Source organism: Populus trichocarpa, chromosome 12 (assembly GCF_000002775.5).
Source record: "Populus trichocarpa isolate Nisqually-1 chromosome 12, P.trichocarpa_v4.1, whole genome shotgun sequence".
NCBI classification, from domain to species: Eukaryota; Viridiplantae; Streptophyta; class Magnoliopsida; order Malpighiales; family Salicaceae; genus Populus; species Populus trichocarpa.
In genome coordinates this window covers 8,929,988-8,948,773 of record NC_037296.2, presented here as the reverse complement: position 1 = coordinate 8,948,773, position 18,786 = coordinate 8,929,988, and the positions used below count along the sequence as shown (strand labels likewise).

The window sequence follows — 18,786 nt, the reverse complement described above, 5'->3', positions numbered from 1 at the left end:
CTAAGAGAAAGTAGTATAAATAAAATACTTAGCACTTGGCACATAAATTTGATTGAGATAAAAGGTTGTTGAAAAGAATCATTTTTCTTCCTTTTCTTTTGTGTAAATAAAATAATCTCAATAAATCTCATAAGGATTCTAATAATATTGATTTATTTAGATATATTTCTAAATAAAATACAATAACTCGAGAAAACGTGATTTTTTAAAATCTCTCTGCGAAGAGCAAGATCCTAAACTCTAAAACAAGGAGAGAGAACAAAATATCAAGTAAAGCTTGAGACAAAAGTAAATTAAAAATCACTAGATAAGAAGGCATATCAACTGTTGCAATGTGTGTAAAAATTATTCTATATAACTTTTTTTTATATTGATTTTTAAAATAAAAATTTATGCAAAACAAATTCTAGCAATTGTTTAGCTTTAATTACCATCATAAAAACACAATTAACCTCATTTTTTTTAGCTTGAAAATCTAATGTTTAATATATAAATAAAATCCGAGTTATGTGGCTCGGGGTCAAGTTCCTTGACCAAGCTTGAGCTTGTACAGAGCCAAATAAGTGACTTAAGCTCAATTTCACTTTGTTTAGGTTCATTTATGATCCTTTGACTTTTTATTATATAAATTATAAGGAGATTTTATACTTTTCATATTGGATAAAAGGTTTTATAAAAATATGGTAGCTAACAATTTGTTTAGATCAATTTTTCATTAATCTATAATTTGTTTTAATTATGTAAATGCTTCATGTTAAAGAATTTTTGTTGGAGAAATTTTTCAATAAAGTTTTAACTTTAAAGGTTAATGGACCTCAATTTTAATTTGACCTCAAATATGCTTATTAACCATGTTTTTAAAACAAATTTCTAACAACCCCCCTCATAAATAAAAATTATCTAATCAATATACAAAGACTCTTGAATATTCATAGAGATATACTAATTTGAAGGATTACTACATCAAGATATGTAGCTTTTGTTTTGGAACCTTCCTTAGTGAAATTCAATCAAATTTACTTGGCTAAGTAGTGAACGCGGTGTCTTAAACCATATAGTTTTCTATGCAAACCAAGATAACTCAGATGGTTCTTTATTTAGAGATTTTCTTTGGTTATCATGGTTATGTTTATTTTGACTTTAAACAACTCACAAATATATAATTACTTTCAAGAATTTAGTATTTTTGTAAATTTTCAAAAAAACGATCACATTTCTCTTTTATTTAAGTAATTTTTCATTCAGAGTATTCAACTATACTCCACTTAATATACAAAAAGTATAAAAATCACTAAGAGCACAACTCACCTTTTATCATGTTTCATCTAAAACTTTTTTTTTATCATAGAAATAAACAAGAAACAATACTTTTCAAGTGTTACTAAGAATATTATATGACTTAGTTTTTTCTTTAAACCTAGATCATGAAATCTCTAGTCAACTAGGTATGGTTACAGTCATCACACATTTTCATCTTTAAAGTCTTTAAACCATTTTCCCTCAATAAGTTATACACAAGCTTTCTCAACAAACCTATAGTTAATGGATATGCAATATTGTTCTTTGACTTTACATAGTCAATGCAAATTATCTCATTCGAGAGTAAATATTTAACATTATTATATCTACAATGTATATGTCTAGACTTACCATTATACATACTACTTTGAGCCCTTCCAATTACTAACAGTTTGTCACAATGAACATAAATTATTGTTATGATTTTAGTCAACATGGAATATTCTTTAAGAAATCTCAAAGTCACTCGACTTTCTCTCCAACCTTATCAGAAGAAATAAACTTTGATTATATTTTGGATCTTACAATACATGTTTTCTTAGAGGAGTTTCATGATACAACTACTTTACTGAGTGTGAAGCCATATCCACTAGTGGATTTGAAATCCTTAGTGTTGGAAATCTAATTCACAACACTATACCTTTTAGTATCATTAGGTATCCAATGTAATGTATCCCATAGTCTAATATGTATTTTAATTTTTTTAGTACCATATTTATTGATTTTCAATAATCCTTACTTAGACAATGGTATATCTACTTAGTTTACTAAGTATGAGATATTTGATCTTGTGTAGTTTATAACACATCAAGCTCCTAATTAATCAAGAATACTCCAATTGGTTTATTCTATTACCTTTATTTCTAGATAGATGTACACTTATGTCTATTGTTGTTTTGACAATACTATTGTCACATTTAAAAATTTGTCAAGAATTTTCTCAATATAATGAGATTGAGACAATACTGATCTATCAAATGTCCTAGTAATTTTTATTTCTAGTATGACATCTACAACACATAAGTTTTTAATGTCAAACTTACTAATTTATATTTTCTTAGTAAATTGGATCATGTAATTATTGATGCTCAAATTAACATATCGTTCATATAAAGATATATAATGACATAAACTTTATTTGTGTTTTTTTTTTTACATAAACACTTTTATCATCTTCATTGATTTTTATCTCATTTGACAACATAACCTTGTAAAAATTTTCAAACCAATGTTTAGGTGTTTATTTCAAATTATATAATAACTTGACAAACTTATAAACTTTCTATTCTTATTCTTTAAGAACAAACCTCTTGGGATGTTCCATATAAACCTTTTCATCAAAGTAACTATTTAAAAAATGTATTTTTATATCCATTTGATTTATTTTAAGTTTATTAATACTTACGATGATATTAACATTCATATGAAAGTTGTTCTTGACACAAGTGAAAAAATGTGAAAATAGTTCATACCTTCTTGTTGTTCGAATATTTTAAGAACAAATATTGCTTTGTATTTCTCAATAGTTCCATCAACTTTCATCTTATTTTTTAAGATCCGTTTACACCTTAATGGTTTTACTTCTAGGTGGAAGATCCGCTAGTTCTCATATATGATTGTTCATGATGGATTCAATTTTACTATTAACCATCTCCTTCTAATAGAAAGCTTCGGGACAAGACATTGTCTTAGAGTAGGTCAAATGTTCATTTTCTAACGAGTATATTTGAAAATTAGGAGCAAATAAATGGTTATTTAAGCTTTTTTACTCATTTTAAGCTCAACTTTATCATATTTTGATTGATGATGACTACTTGAGCTAGCTTCAATTATTTTTTAAAGTGAACAATTTTTGTATGCTTTATTAAATGGAAACACATCTTCAAAGAATGTAACATCCATTGATTCTATTATAGTATTGGGATGGATGTCCTCAATACTTGACCTATGCATAAGAAATTGATATGCACTATTATTGTAATCGTCTTTAATAAAAACACAATTCATAATTTTAGGTCTTATATTGATCCTTTTTTTTTTTCAGATCAGGTACCACCTTTTTGTAAGACACCCCAATACTTTGAGGTGTTGTAGAAAGGTCTTCTACCTTTTTACAATACATATAGTGTTTTTTCTATCTTTTTCTGAGGCATTTATTAAGTATATAATTGGCACCATGACATTCATAATTTCTTTTAATATTTGGTTTATAAATTTCGTAATGTCATTTTATTGAAGTGAATAAGTAATAGTAGTTTGGTGGATAATAACATTTTAGAAATATAATTCACCAAAAATACTTTGCATTCTCCATCTTTATCGCTTTTTATTACCTCTATTTTCTTATTAAATTAATTTTCAACTTTATTGTTGTAATATTTAAATATTTCAAGCTCCTCATCTTTGCTTCTAAGCAAATAGATATAACAATACTTTATGCAATCATTTATAAAAGTAATATGATATTTTTTTTCACTTTTAGTTTGTACAAACTTTAAATCACCAACATTCGAGTGAATTAAATCTATAATAAGTTCACTAGTTTTTTAATTATTTGAAAATAAGATTTTATAAATTTTGATTCTACACAAACCTCATTTATACTAAAAAACCATACTTGGTAAAATGATTGCATAGAATTATAACTTTTGTATAGAATTATAATAAAAAACCAAACTATTCAAGATTAATTTAAGTTTTGTATAGAATTATAATTCACATGTTTTAACTTGTCATGTCACATATCATAAAACTAAAGTAAGTAAAAAAAGAAGCATTATTCTTATGATTAATATCATCATTGGTTATAATGGCCATTACATTCATTTTCAAAATGCCATCACTAAGATATTCCTTTCCTACAAACATTTTATTTTTAGATAATATAAATATGTTACTTTCAAAAACCATCTTCAAATTATTTTTGCTTAACAATGAGCCAAACATAAAGTTCTTCCAAATATCAACAACATGAAGCATAATGAATTTTCAGTATAACCTTCCCAACACTTAATACCTTGAAGGTTAATGAATTTTCCATGTGCAAGCGTTCACTATACATTCTTTATAAGCAGAAATATCATTTTTTTGCATATACACATGTTTTGTCGAACCAGTGTCAACTAGGATTTTTGACTAGGTTGAATTTGGAAATAATAATAGACATTCATTTTCAAAACTTTTTCATGAGGTGATTAACCTTGGTAATATTAGCTTGACTAGTCATTTATTTTTAAAAAAATTTATATGCTCAACTTTATTTCTACAATCCTTGGCCTAGGTAGTCTTGTTATAGATGAAGTCTTTTCCATTGAACTTTTTGGAAATTCTCTTCCCCTTAATAACAAGTATTTTTTTAAGGTAGTTCTTGAAGTCTCTAAAAATGGTGTGAATTTCTCACTAATTATAGTCATTGGAAAGATTAACTAAGACTTATTCCTATGAATATCATGCAAGATGAGATGTGCAACATCTTTAATATTTTTATACAATCTACACATAATATATATATTCTATTGAGTTATCTTCGATTGGGAAATCTACCAAAATTTCGGCAGAGTCTCCTCTATAAAAGGAGGTCCCAAGTTATCGACTAAAAACTTATTTCTCTTCAATTCTCAACAATTCATATCCTAATCATTGTTTATTCATCCTAGACTCATCATAACACCAATTCAGAGTATCTCAAATCTCAATTTTTCAATATCTCATTCATCACATTTCATTGTATAACACTATATATATATATATATATATATATATATATATACACACACAAATAATTAATTGAATTTTAATTTTAAGAATCAATTCAATTTCAACTTGGTCCTTGGTTTTGAATATTTTTAATTTTGTCTCTAATTAATCTTTAAACTTCTAATTTTTTCAACTTCACCCTTGTTTTCAATTGACTTGGGTCTCCAAATTCACGCACTTTTTGAAATAGGTCATTGGTTTTAAATTTCTTCAATTTGACCTTTAATATAACCTTTAAATTTTGTTTTTCTTACAATTTTATCCCTGATTTCACCTAAATAAGCTTAGAAAAATTAAATATGATCCTCTAAAAATCCAATCTCCTTAATTAAGTCCAAATCAAGCTTCCAAACTTAATGTTTCACCAATTACACCTCTAATAAAATTAATTTGACCTATTAAAAATCTAATTAAGTCTTTACACTAAACTAATTCTTTTAATTTGACCTAAATTGAATCTTAAACTTAATTAAATATTTAATTAGGCCCATAACTAAATTAAATTGGCCTATTAAAAGTTTAATTAAGTCCTCAAACTTAATTTTTATGTAAATTTACCCGATAATCATTTAATTTAATATTGAATCTGTATTGTCTTTTAATCTTGGGTACAATTAGGTTCTCAAATTTATCCAAGATCTTAGTTTGGTTTCTCCATGTGCTTAAAACCATTCTCAACTTTTTTTTTGCCAAGTTACTAGTCCTTTTATATTTTTTGTTGTTTTTTCATTTTTCATTTTTTTTTTATATTTTGAAAGAAAAAGGAAAATTTAGGGAAAATCTAAAATTAGGTTGTGACAAATAAGCATATCAAATAAGTCCCAATGAAGAAATATAGGTCATTTTGTGAAAGCTTAACTTTCCTTAAGAGTCCACAACACTAGATCTAGACAAAGATTAATTGAGAACGAAAAGAGATCATAATTATAACAAAGCCACTAAAAAGAGATAAATAGTTTGAAATGAGAGGTTGCAAAGCATATTGGTCTTTTTAATCTAGCACTACAAGTTATATCATCTTGAAAGGGACCTCTAATCAAGGGTAAGCTCAAACATAAATATTGTTTTATCCAAATATCCAGTTGATAACACAAATGTTATCAGGGCCATCTATTTTCATACCACAAAACTAGGGCCATCAGACGCTTCTCCTAATTCTTAATTCCTAATTCATAGTGCATTTTCTATTCGTGAACTTATCATAAACACCATAAGCTCAAATTGCTCCAACTATTGATCTTATTATTGAAAACACCTAGAGGGTTAACATGGAAGTAGAGCTTGACTATAAAAATATCTCTATGATAAAAGAATGACTTTAAGCAATAGAAAACATATATATATATGATCCAGTAAAGCCATTTAAAATTTATCTTATGCTCGACATTGTAATACCTAAAATATTTAAGGTGTCTTAGTTTATTAAGTTTAATGGTATACAATGTCTTATGATGCTCCTACAAGTATATTGTAGTAAAATGACTGAAGTAATCCATGACAAAAAGCTTTTGATTAACTTTTTTCATTAGAGCTTAAGCGGTGCAACACTAATTTGGTGCATGCGTCTAGTAATACCAAGATCCATAGGTGGAGAGATTTGATATATGCTTTTATAAACCACTATAACTTCAACATATACGTGGATCTAGGCTATTCTAAATTGCAAAACATAGAAAAAGGACCTAAAAAATATGTTAGAGAGCACTTCAGAGGTGGTATAAAGTTGCTTTATAGATCCATCTTTTAATCGAGAAAGCAATGATTAAACTCTTCTTAAGTACATTTAAAGATTTGTACTTTGAGTATTTTGTTGCAAATTGGCACAACATTTTACAAATGTAATTGTTGTGGTCGAGAGAGTTGAATAAGCAGTAAAGGCAAGAGAAAATCTCATAAACTTTTGAAACTAACCAAAGGAAATTATGGTTTTCTAGTAAGAAAAAGGACGATGATGTGCACCAAGTGGAAGCCAATTATTTCCAATCCAAAGGTCATTAAGATAACCATTAAAGGTCCAATCAGCAAGTCAATACCAGTAGTTCCAATCTTCAACCATTCACTTGGACATCATCCAATACTACATTCATCACTAATCTAAGCTAATCTTTATAATTCCCCACTTACCAACTAAATGATTTTCCATAAAATCATCCACTTTTAAACCAATCAACATCAAAGGACCAAGTCAGCCCTAACAACCAGACTTATATAAACCCTTAAGAAATCAGAAAACCTTACCACCTTTTCCACTACCATTAGGATAAACTTTACCACCTCTACCTTGAACAAATCGCTCCTACACCATAATAACCCCTTTAATCACCTTACCATTATAGGTATAAACTCGACCATAAATGAAAATATCATACTAGTGTTGATGGACATAACATTGATAACTATAATACCTTAAAAAAAAAGCTCCTTCATCTTATAAAAGAAGGTTGGATAACATTTGATGAGAGTCAAAATTCCATAAATGCAAACTCAAATCCCTTACCAAACCATATTGTTACAAGGGAATGAGGTGTAAGCATAATTTTCAATGAAGCAGAGTATGATAGGAAAAGGGTCACTTGAAGGTGACAATGAGCAGTTTGTTTAACATGATATCCTGTTGTTGCTAAAAATTATCTAAAAACCTTAAAAAAGATGAAAACCAATCAAAACACTGTTAGGAGTACAAATAGGCCATAAGAAAATTCTAGGTGCAATCCTCTATGAAAGTGAAATTACTATAAATACACCATTATAAAAAATAAAAAAAGGTTTAAAAAACATTATATTTACCTAGTATGACTTAAAAAAAAAAAAGATAAACTAAAGACTAAATTTAATTTTTTCAAGAAAAATAATCCACTGACACAAGCTTAGATAGTCCATCATAATTAAACATATAAACCAAAAGGCTAAACGCATGTAAGCCCAAAAGCCCAAGCATGTGTATAGGCCTTTTTTTGACCTAAAATTCATCCATTTCTTTTTATTTATTAAATAGCTGACAGGTCCACTGTCATCGTAATTGACATGTTGCCTAATAAGGTGCTGCCCATAATTGTGGCTAGAAAATCATAGGGTAAGGATTTTGCCTAAACAATCAAAATTTTGAATCAGTTTCACCCCTAAAATACCTCACAAATACTGTTAAAACCTATATAAACTACCCTACAATCCCCAAACACTTGAAAATCAATCACAAAAATAAAAACCAATCAAATCCATAAAATCCAAATTGAACTAGTTATGCCTTCCCCACCATGATTAGAGGTACAAACCACCTCCAATAAACTCTACTCCAATAAAGGAACCCATTGATACAAAGATCTTCCATTTTGATGATCAAATTATGGTTTCACAATAACTTTCTCTCTCTTTATCGTTTTCTGCCAACTCTCTCCCTCCTATCTCTAACTTAGGGACTAAAAAAAAAAATCCTTTCAAACAAAAGCATAAATTCTAACAATTCCAAGATTGGCTAGACATTTTCTTTGCTATTTATAGTTTGGTCCTTTCACTTTAAAGTCTGTATTTCTAATTAAATTAAAAATTTATCTTATAAAACTAGGCAAAAAAAGAATCAAATCAATATAGGAAAAAAGTCCAAGGATGAGCTAAAAAAAGATGAGAGAGAGAGAGAGAGAGAGAGGTGTTGGATTGTTCATATAAATAGTGAAGCACTATCATTGAATCTAGTTCTTTTAGTTTGTTAGGTAATTTGAAAACAAAAATAATAGGATCTATGCTTGGATATATGTATTATTGATTGTAACATTATGATAGGATTTTCTTTCTTATCTTTGTTTTTAAGCTTTTAATGTTGTGTCGAGTTTATGCTTGAGATTCATTTATTGTTTTGGATTTTATTTATTTTCCTCTTATTCACTTTGTTTTTTTTTTATGTTCTCTCTTTTTCTATTATTTCATAAAAATAACAAATCCTTTGTTAAAAAAAAAAAAGGAGATTAAATGAAAAATAGATTTTTTAGAGTTTAGGGTTTTTTTTTTGAAAAAAATTCATTTAAAATACAGTGTTATAATTAATATATTTTAATATTTATTTTGAAATTGTTTTATTAAAAAATAAAATATAATTAAGAGAATTATTCTCCAATTCACTTTTTAATTTTTTAGGTCCTAAATTGTTATACCTTTTATTAAATACTAGATAACTAAAATGTACTATGTGCTGGATTAGAAAAAAGTTTTTTGAATATAAAAAAATAATGTCCAAGTGGTAGTAAACCCTTTGATAATGTCATTAAACCTGACCTAACAGTTCAATATTGAAATCTCCCAAACCGACTCATTTTCTTGCTTGAACTTCAAATCAAATCATCTTAGAGTTGCCTTGTCGTAACTCGGTCAACTTGGCTTATCCAAAAAACAACTTGAATGGTCAATAAACATGTGGTTTAACTTTTAAAAAATATTTGGAGATGAAATATATTTTCTAAAAACATTAAGATAGCGATATATTGGATCGATTTGAGTTAACATGTCAAACCCATAAACTAGGTCATGGGTTCCACTAGGTTCAAAATAAATTTAAAATTAGAAATGGAGATAAAACCCATGCAAATGTTTTAAACCGATTGTCCTTTATATATATATATATATATATATATATATATATATATATGAAAAACAAAATCAATTCAATACAAGTAATTAATGGAAAGGGGTTAAACAAATAATAACTTGAAAGGGCTATTAGACTAGTCCCATGTGTCTAACCTTAATTTAAAAGCTTAGAAATGTCTGTGTTTAAACAGTTAATGAAAAAGGATAAAAACAAAAATAAATCATGCGCTAATGGGTTAAGTCCATGCGTCTAACCTTAATAAAAAACCTCAAGCCCAAGCCTGGGGTTTTTTTTTCCCATATCATTCGCTCTTAGTTTTTATTAAGTGAGCGACAAGTTGCCTGCCCTAGCTGCTGCTAGAAATCCTACGACCATTATGGGTGTTGAAAAATCAAGAGAGAAATAAGGTTTAGCTAAAAATCTATTTTAACCCATTTTCATCTAATTGTGTTTTTAAAAAAAACACCATAAAAAACTCTATAAACCACTTGTCAACCCAAAAACAACCTAAAAGCACTTAAAAATGAAAATTGGTCGAATAAAAAAAATCTAAGCGGAACCAATCTAGTTTTTCAAGCATGTTTATAGGGAAAAAAGGTATTTCATCGAACTTTTCTTATCGAATAAAATTCATTGACACTAAAAACATCATCTTCAGTCACTTTAAAGGGACCATTAATCAGCTTTCTCTCTACTTACCATTTTCAGGCGACTTTATCTCTTCTCTCTCAAACTCAGGGACTAAACTGTTAAGAAAATGAACTTTTGAACTAAATTTATAATTGCAAAAACTAAAGGAATTATAGATTAAGAAAAAGAAAAGTAGGTGGACTAAAAAAAACTTATTCTAGAAAATTTAATATTGGCTATAAGATTTCTTGTTTTACACTTTTGTTGAATTTTTTATTTCATTGATAAATGTTAATAAATTGATCAGTAAATTAGACATAAAAAGCTATATTTGAAAAAATATTTAAAGATGAAAATAGAAAAAAAAATATTTGTAGTTATTATGAGTTGCTATAGTATTTTACCGAGATCTTTTAGTATATTTTGTAAAAATCATATTAGTAATTCTTAGGATTTCATTTAGAAAATTTTCAAAGTTATAGCCAAAATAGCCTGGTTTCATTATAAAATACAAACAATTTTACATGTTGTTTTGTAATGTTGCTATTTTACAATTTAGATTCAAATATTTGCAATTACTTTTATTTGTATATTTAATTCATGAGATTTTGAATTTCATTTACTTAAATTCATTAAACTCAAACTATTCAAGTTGATCTCAAGGATCATCATTATTATAATTTAGAGTTTTATAACAAAATTTTGTTTAAAAAATTTTGTTTCCTTACAAACTAGATATTATTTTTGCATAATCTTTTGTAACAATTGATTTTGTATTTTGAATCAAAATTTATGACATCTTTTTCTATCGGTCCTTGTTACCAATTAAAGCTATTTAGGAACAAACCTATGATAACACAACAATTACCTCTAGTCAAACAAAGCAGGGACTTTAAATCACATACCCTTAGTAAGGGTAACATGTTCTAAAAGCACCACCATGTAAAAAAAAACATAGGAGTTTTATGGAGAAGAGGAATGAATGAATCTAATGTACAAAAAATAAAAAAAAAGGAATAAAGAAATTTATAAATAAATATTTTATGGGGAGACAAAAAGATAAATAAATTATTTATATTGAATATATGGGGCTGTCTATTTTGGTTACTTGTGCTCACTCAAACTCCTATAGTGGATCACCTTTCTTTGATCAATCATGACTCTTATCCATCAGTTTGATTTCATTTCTCATGATCTATTTCAGCCTTCAGTTCCCTTTCTTGTATAACAATTGTTCTTTTTTAGTTGGCACTCATGGTGAAAAAAGCTCAAATGATGGCCTCATTTTAGATGTAAATAATACCCCTATTATTCTTTTATTTCTCGATTAAATGAAGATATATTCCCCTATCATTTTACTATTGAATTTGATCGACTTAATTAACCAAGTATGATGTGGCAAATGATATTATTCACCTAAAACTATCTATCATGGTCTTAAGTATCTAACATGTCAACCAATTATACCATTTCAAACAAAACGTGCTCTAGCTTTTCTTGAACAATTTTCTTAATTGTTTGTACTTATATAAACAACTCAATTTCTTGCTATTATTGAGAATCAACAATATAAAATTTAAGTCATGAATCAATAATGACCTAACTATCAGGCATGGGATACAAACAATACAATTCTAGAGAAATTTCACACTTGTGATCTCTAGGTTGATCACTTAATTTTCTTAGGAATCTTGAGAGTGTATTGAAAGATCTTGTAACTTTTTTCTAAGGTCTCTACAAATAGGCTTTAAAGATTACTTGTTTTTATTAAAATCCTTTACTTATACTTTGCAAAAAAAATTCAAAAATAATTTTATCTTCACTGTTTTTTTTTGTTTTCCACTATAAAGTATGAACTACTTTGTAAATCATTACATCCCTCTTAGATATCAGCAATAGTTGAACAATCAACAATATGATATCGTAATGATTGAAGGACATTTTATATCCTGATCTTGTTGAGTTAAGTCATTGGCTTTTATATTGTTTTCTTTCACTGAAAAATAAAAGTTAAACCAGAAAACATTTCGACAAGGCTTGCGTACACTACATAATCAATATTTGACTTGCATGTTCAGTGAATACCTTTACTTTTCAGGTTAATGTTGTTTACCTTGTTTCCAGGTCTATGAGATGCAAACAATCGCTAACCAATTAATCATCCTAATCACCAAGTTTTGATGATTTCTATTATGGCTAATGATTATGCCATTCCTTGTCAAAAGACTTTTTAGGCTTAAAGGGCTTAACCCTCATTATGTGCCATTCAATTCATCTTTGCCTCCTAATTTCTCTGTTTTAGGTAGAATTGTAAGACAAATAAGATACCTATATACTTCATAGAGAAGCTTATCACGACTGATATTCCTTTTATTTATAGCAACACTAGTGACCAACTTTAGCCTTTACAATGGTTAATCAAGCCTGGTTTGTTGTATTTCTCCTTTACCAAGTAATCTTTCAGGCTTGAGGTGACCATTTTTGTTACTTCCTTAAGAAAAGGTCCTAAGTATCCTTCATTTTTATCAATCACTTTAAATTTCATGATTATTATAAGTTATTGCTCTTGAAACTCTTTATCAGAGTTTGAATCGACCATTGTGATCTTGTTTAAGTGGCCAACTAGGCATGTTCCACTTGTTGGTTGACAACAAGCCCCTTTAATATAGAAAGATTGAGATTGCCTTGTTGATAAGTAACTCGTTGGGCGCTGATCTTCCCAATTAGAGTTGATCGTAGATAAGGTGGTTAGGCCACGTAACCTGATACTACCTATACATTCGTAGGGTAGGTAATACCCCTCATAAGTGATCATGTTTAAATTTAGTTAGGCTTGTTGTGGCACCTATTATGTGGACATATGATATCCAGGTTAAGGCTAAGTACTTCAAAACATTCTTATTAGAGTGCTTGTTATTATAGAATATCCTAGAATTTACCCTCTAGGTCTATAGGCACATGGAGTTCCAAATCTACTTTGTTGTAGCTCATTAATTTAATTGAACTGATCAGTCATAACTTGCATTGTCTTATTGAGTTTATAAGAAGTCACCACTAACCTACAAAAGTGTGGTCAAACTAGATACGATAATTTGATGATACCATTATTTCTCACAAAGAGATAACCTTGCTGCTATGATGGAGGTATGGAATAGCAACGTACTCACTAGTAATTGATAAAGACAATGATGTTTAGAAAAAATGACATAATTGTTAGTTATTGGAACAAATATAAAATATTGTTCCTCTAGGCTTCTTGTCAATGAGGCAACAACTACTTCTAATTAAATAAAGTGAGGACATCAAGTATCGGACCTTTAGTAAAGGTAACCTACTCTAAAAGTAACATCATGTAAAGAAAAATCAAAAGTTTTAAGGAGACAAGGATTATAGAAATCTAATGTGCAGTAAAATAAAGAAAGCCATAAAGACAGTTGTAAACAAAACCTTATGAGAGAAAATAATAAATGAATTGGTGAAATTGAATATGTGAGGCGGTCCTTCTCGTTACTTACAATCACTGAAAATCATGTGATCGACCATCTTATGACTCCTAATTATCTAATCAACTATTTTTTTAGTTTCCTTAGTTGATTAGGCTTTTTAAACTTTTTTTTTATTTTGTTAATGATTTCAGAAATTTTGACAATAAATAATAATTATTTTTATTTGGTTGTCACATAAATATTTATTTTTAGGGTAAATAATGTAAAGCATACAATGCTCTAGTAATCAAAATTGGCAATAACATAAACAATAATAAAAAGAACTTATGTTCCCCATCTAAACACTTCTCAAATTCGACCTCTACTTTGTAACTACATAATAATATTAGCAACGGCAATAATAGTGAAACAACATTCTTTTTCATCGTTAATTGCAAGTAACAAAACATAAAAAATAATAAAAACCATAAACACATAATGTGGTGTTATGATTTATTGAATTTTTACAAGGACGTGACTGAGAATTAGAGTAAAACACAAGGATAGGTCGATGGTTTCTCCATTAAACTCCTACTTTCGGCCAGCTTCTTCCAGTTCCCGCAGACCTCCAACCTTCTGCTCAATCTCCTCAATCAACTCCTCGCGCCACAGCTCTGCTCTTGCAGATTCTTCAATATCGTCTTGCTGCATATCCGTTTATATATATATATATATAGGTCAACAATCTTTATTTTTAACTGGTGATGGCGAAGAATAGCAGTATACGACTTCGACACATTATGGATATTGGGAAGAGTCTCGTTTTTACATGTGAGATGGAATTCTCTTACTCAATTTCATTTTAAAAACAATTGGTTAGATTCAACAAATGTGATACGTAAGAAAAAAACTATACAATGAAGAATTCTAACCATCCACTAATTTACAGAGATGAAAATCTTGATTGTTGAAATTCAGACTAATGACTGAGTAAGAGATTTCCATCTCTTACATATAAAAAACGAGACTCAGTCAGCTACATCGATCATGTTTGTGGAAGAGATGGAAGAATTCCATCCCACTATCATGAAATCTTTTACAAGTAAGAGAAGTAAATCCCTTACTCCCTACTGCAAATCTTAATCTAAAAAAATCTTTTCTTCAGTATGCTTTCCAAAGTCATTTTCTCAACAATATTAGCGAATTTAATTAAAATTACTGGAAAAAGAAAGACATGAAGTAAGAAGATTCAACACAGGAGTGAACGGAAGGACCATGTCAGCACATATACCTTGTCATATACCCAATGTCCACTGCCATCCCCTCCATCTTTTCTATACGCCTCTGAGTCATAATATGGGTCCTATACAATAAAAACTCAGACATTAGAATCTCGCCAAATAATATGTATAAATTTCAGATCCTACATGCAAAACCAGATGGGCTTACTTTCATTGAACCGAAGAATAAACATCCCCAGCAAGTGAACATAAGGTAAAATACATCTACAAGCAGAGAAGAGAAGATTAGAGAAACTGAAGAAACCCCTAACGAAATATAGTGATTAGTGGGCTGAAGTGAATGAGAGAAGAAAAAGAAAAAGAAAAAGAAAAAGAAAAAAAAACTTACAGACGTTTTTTATGGCTCGATCACTGAGATGCCATATAGATTTGTGAGTTATAAGGTCTCTTTGACCTTCTATATGCTCCACCATAACTGCCATAAGAGGCCAATCTGGGAAGGCATTCACTTTACTCAAGGAAGCTCTTTTCTTATTGCTGCGTTTATGCTATCACACAAAAGTATATCATCACTTGATGAGATACACATATGACTGGCTTAAGAAAAATCTATTCTGTCTGCGTGTACACCTTTTCATCAACTCAAGAGAACAAAACTCAAAGAGTCAATAATTTGGAGCAAGGAGCCACTTACCTGCAGCCACCCACTAAGAAGCCCGTCGCTTGAACATTGCCAAAGCTGAAAAAAGTAGAGAGAAGAAGAAAAGATATACTCAATTTATCGGCTTTCGGACTTCTTGTGTAAATTATCTACGACAAAATGGACAGCCATATATGGTTTGTAAGATTTTACCCCTCCTGAACATGGTTTGAGGTCCAATTTTGTTTTCTGCAGAGAGCTAAGCATGTGCGGTTTTGTGATGGTAAAGCCCGTTATAGCTTTGGCCATTATAAATTTTGGATGGAGGCTAACTGCGTTCTGAAACGCTGGAGCTTCCTTTTTCGTTCCTTCTTAAGTACTTTGAAATGGATAAGGAAACAATTCATATCCACCCCCTTCCTTCGCTCGTGCAAGCACACAACTCTTAGGATATGGTTGCGGCTTAGAATGCTAGTCTCATGTTCGCAGAACGTGGTCCATCGTTTTCTATTATTAACACAAGTCTCCCCAATATATATGAATAGATAAAATTTTAGTATCTAACATTTTCTTAATTAAACATGGAAATTAAGCTAATTACTTTTTATATATACTTCCAAATTTGTTTTATAGAAAATAAAATATTCTTAAACTAAACAAAACAAAAATAATACTTCCAAATTTGTTTATTGTATTTATATTTATAATATTTACTCTACATCCACGTAGGATGTTACACAAATATAATACACAACGATCTTCTCCTTTAAATTGCAATCATTCTTTTAAAAATTGTCAAGTAAACATCTTTTTTTTACACGGCTTATGATTGGTTCGAGGAAAAAGAAATTTATTGCATCTCTCTCAGGCACACGTCATGTATATGTTATAAAGAATACAATTGTGTGCATAATACAAATATTGTAATATATTATAATAGATAAAAGGTCTAGTAAAATATTTTCCTTATAAATTCATCAAATATTTTTATATATGTGACGGATCAAGATTTCTCTCTTTTCAGCATCTAAACCATAATGGTCAGAGTCCAATATTTTTTGCTCATCTCCAAACTTTTTTTAAAGGTTCGGGCAGAAACACCCGAGTCTAAAAAGAAGGATGGGCTCGGTTGCCAACCAGAGCCCAAGTGCTGGGCACGCCGAGCACCTTTCATTGGGCTCGAGTGCAACCCAAGCTCGAACCAGGTGCTGAGTACCCCAACACCTCTTTGTAGGCTTGGGCGTACCACCTGAGTCCAACTCTTAAAAAATGTGTCTTGACCTACTTTTAAAATCCAAAAACATGTGTTGAGTCTTTTTTTTTCTCATTAATGTTTGTGTAAGAGATATTCCTTCTTATTAATGATCATTAATGCTTATGTAAGGGATATGTTGTCCCTTATAAATATCGTCATGGTGAAATTACTCTCTAGCTCTTCCACCTAAGAAAAAGACAAGGTCTTAAGGCTATAAATACCTATTGAATTACCAGGTAAATGACAATTTTTTTCTTACATTAATAAGATATAGATTGAACACAAAGACAACCAAAATCTTAGAATTAAAAGCTTTTTAAGTGTATTTATCACTCTTTTTCTCTATTAAGTTGCTAACTTTACCATTGAAGGGTCCTCAAACACCCTAAAAGAGGACTTTTTGCAAGTATCCAGAAGCATTTATCAAGAAAGTTTACCTTAACATTGGAGGAATGAGCTATTTACAAAGACACTTAACGAATCTATGATTCAACCACTAAAACACCTTATCCTATAAATACTTCTAATTTTAATACTTCATCAATTGAAGTCGTCTATGGGAATTTGATAAAAAAATCCTTAATGTGTTTTCCCCAACTTGTTATAGATATTCTAGATTGTTCCATGACAAGTAACCATGATACAACCAAGCCTGGACATGTAATAGCTCAGCATGGTGAGGCGAGTACTTCTACCCAGCCAGACCTCCAGTAGCTAATTAATCAAAAACGATTCTCGACTTAAATAGTGCTAGCTACTCAGAGGCAGAATCAAGTTATGCCACTCTAACAAATCTCAGCACCCTCAACATCAACACCCTCAGTAGCACCAGTACCCTCATGAAGACTAGAGGCCCTAGTACCACCATAAAAGGATGCTCTCAATGCTCGTAGATAGTCATACACGTCTAAAAGGTCTGGGCAAAATGACATTCGAGAAAGTGGGTATTTAAGGCATACGTCTTCTCAATACTGAGGGATTGATCCCACCTACCAACCCAATGATAACCAAGTAGACAAAAGATTAAAGATAGATCAACTTTAGAACATTTCTAAGGAGATTCCTATATTCCTCATCATGTGTGCGACTTTTCCTTGTCTAGACAAGTTCTGAATACTTGGATTCCCCGAGACTATATCTTTACAAAGATGAGCCTGTATAATTATGATGGTCTCGCTGATCCAAGGAAACATGTGCAAAATATGCGTAGTAGTTTAGAGTTACTTCTTGAGAAGAGTGGCGTAATGTGTAAGATACTCCTTACAACTTTCAGAGAATAAGCCCGTATTTGGTATAACAACTTGGAACCAAGGTTTATTGCAGGATTCAGAGATCTTTGTGCTAAGATGATGGCACACTTTAGCACAAGTATACCAGCAAAGCAAAGTTCCATGAAGCTATTTGGGGTTACCCAATTGGAGGTAAATCCACAATGGCATACTTGAAGAGATTTTAATGAGAAGATGCTAAAGGTAGAATAGCTACTTGAGCTAGTGGTCTTTGAGACCTTGATCAATGGGGTGAGGGAACGTCCTCTATGAAGAGACTTGTATGCCTTACCTGATAGAAGCTTGTTTAAGGTTAAGTAAGTCATGAAAAACCATATACGGGTGGAAAAGGTAAGTGTGTTGCAATACAGACCTCTCCGTTTTCATAAGGATAATTAACTTAAAAAACCTTATAGACAGAATCATTCCCCGATATGGAATTCGAGTTTTAGAAACAATATGAAAAGTTCATCCCGTGATCACCAACCATATCCCGAGAGATTTTCAACACCTTTTAACATGAATATCATTGAAGTTTAGACTACTATTAAATGTAAGGAGTTTGTCCAATATCCCCTACCAATGAAAATCACTCCTTACACATGCACCTCTAATAAGTATTGCATGTTCCATTGGGACAAGGGATATGATATGAAATAGTGTTATACTTTGAAGAAGGAGATTGAACGATTG

At 29.9% G+C, this 18,786-nt stretch overlaps 1 protein-coding gene across 1 annotated transcript; it reads right to left on the bottom strand.

Moving 5' to 3' along the window:
* Positions 1-14,072: 14,072 nt before the first annotated feature.
* On the bottom strand, positions 14,073-15,984 carry LOC7484743 (photosynthetic NDH subunit of subcomplex B 4, chloroplastic). Its single transcript, XM_002317942.4, has 6 exons — positions 15,784-15,984; positions 15,625-15,669; positions 15,319-15,478; positions 15,139-15,194; positions 14,981-15,052; positions 14,073-14,394 (listed from the first exon to the last, which is right to left on the bottom strand). Exons 1-6 carry the CDS (start codon positions 15,877-15,879, stop codon positions 14,281-14,283), a joined length of 543 nt encoding a protein of 180 aa, XP_002317978.2. The 5' UTR covers positions 15,880-15,984; the 3' UTR covers positions 14,073-14,280.
* Positions 15,985-18,786: the final 2,802 nt, after the last annotated feature.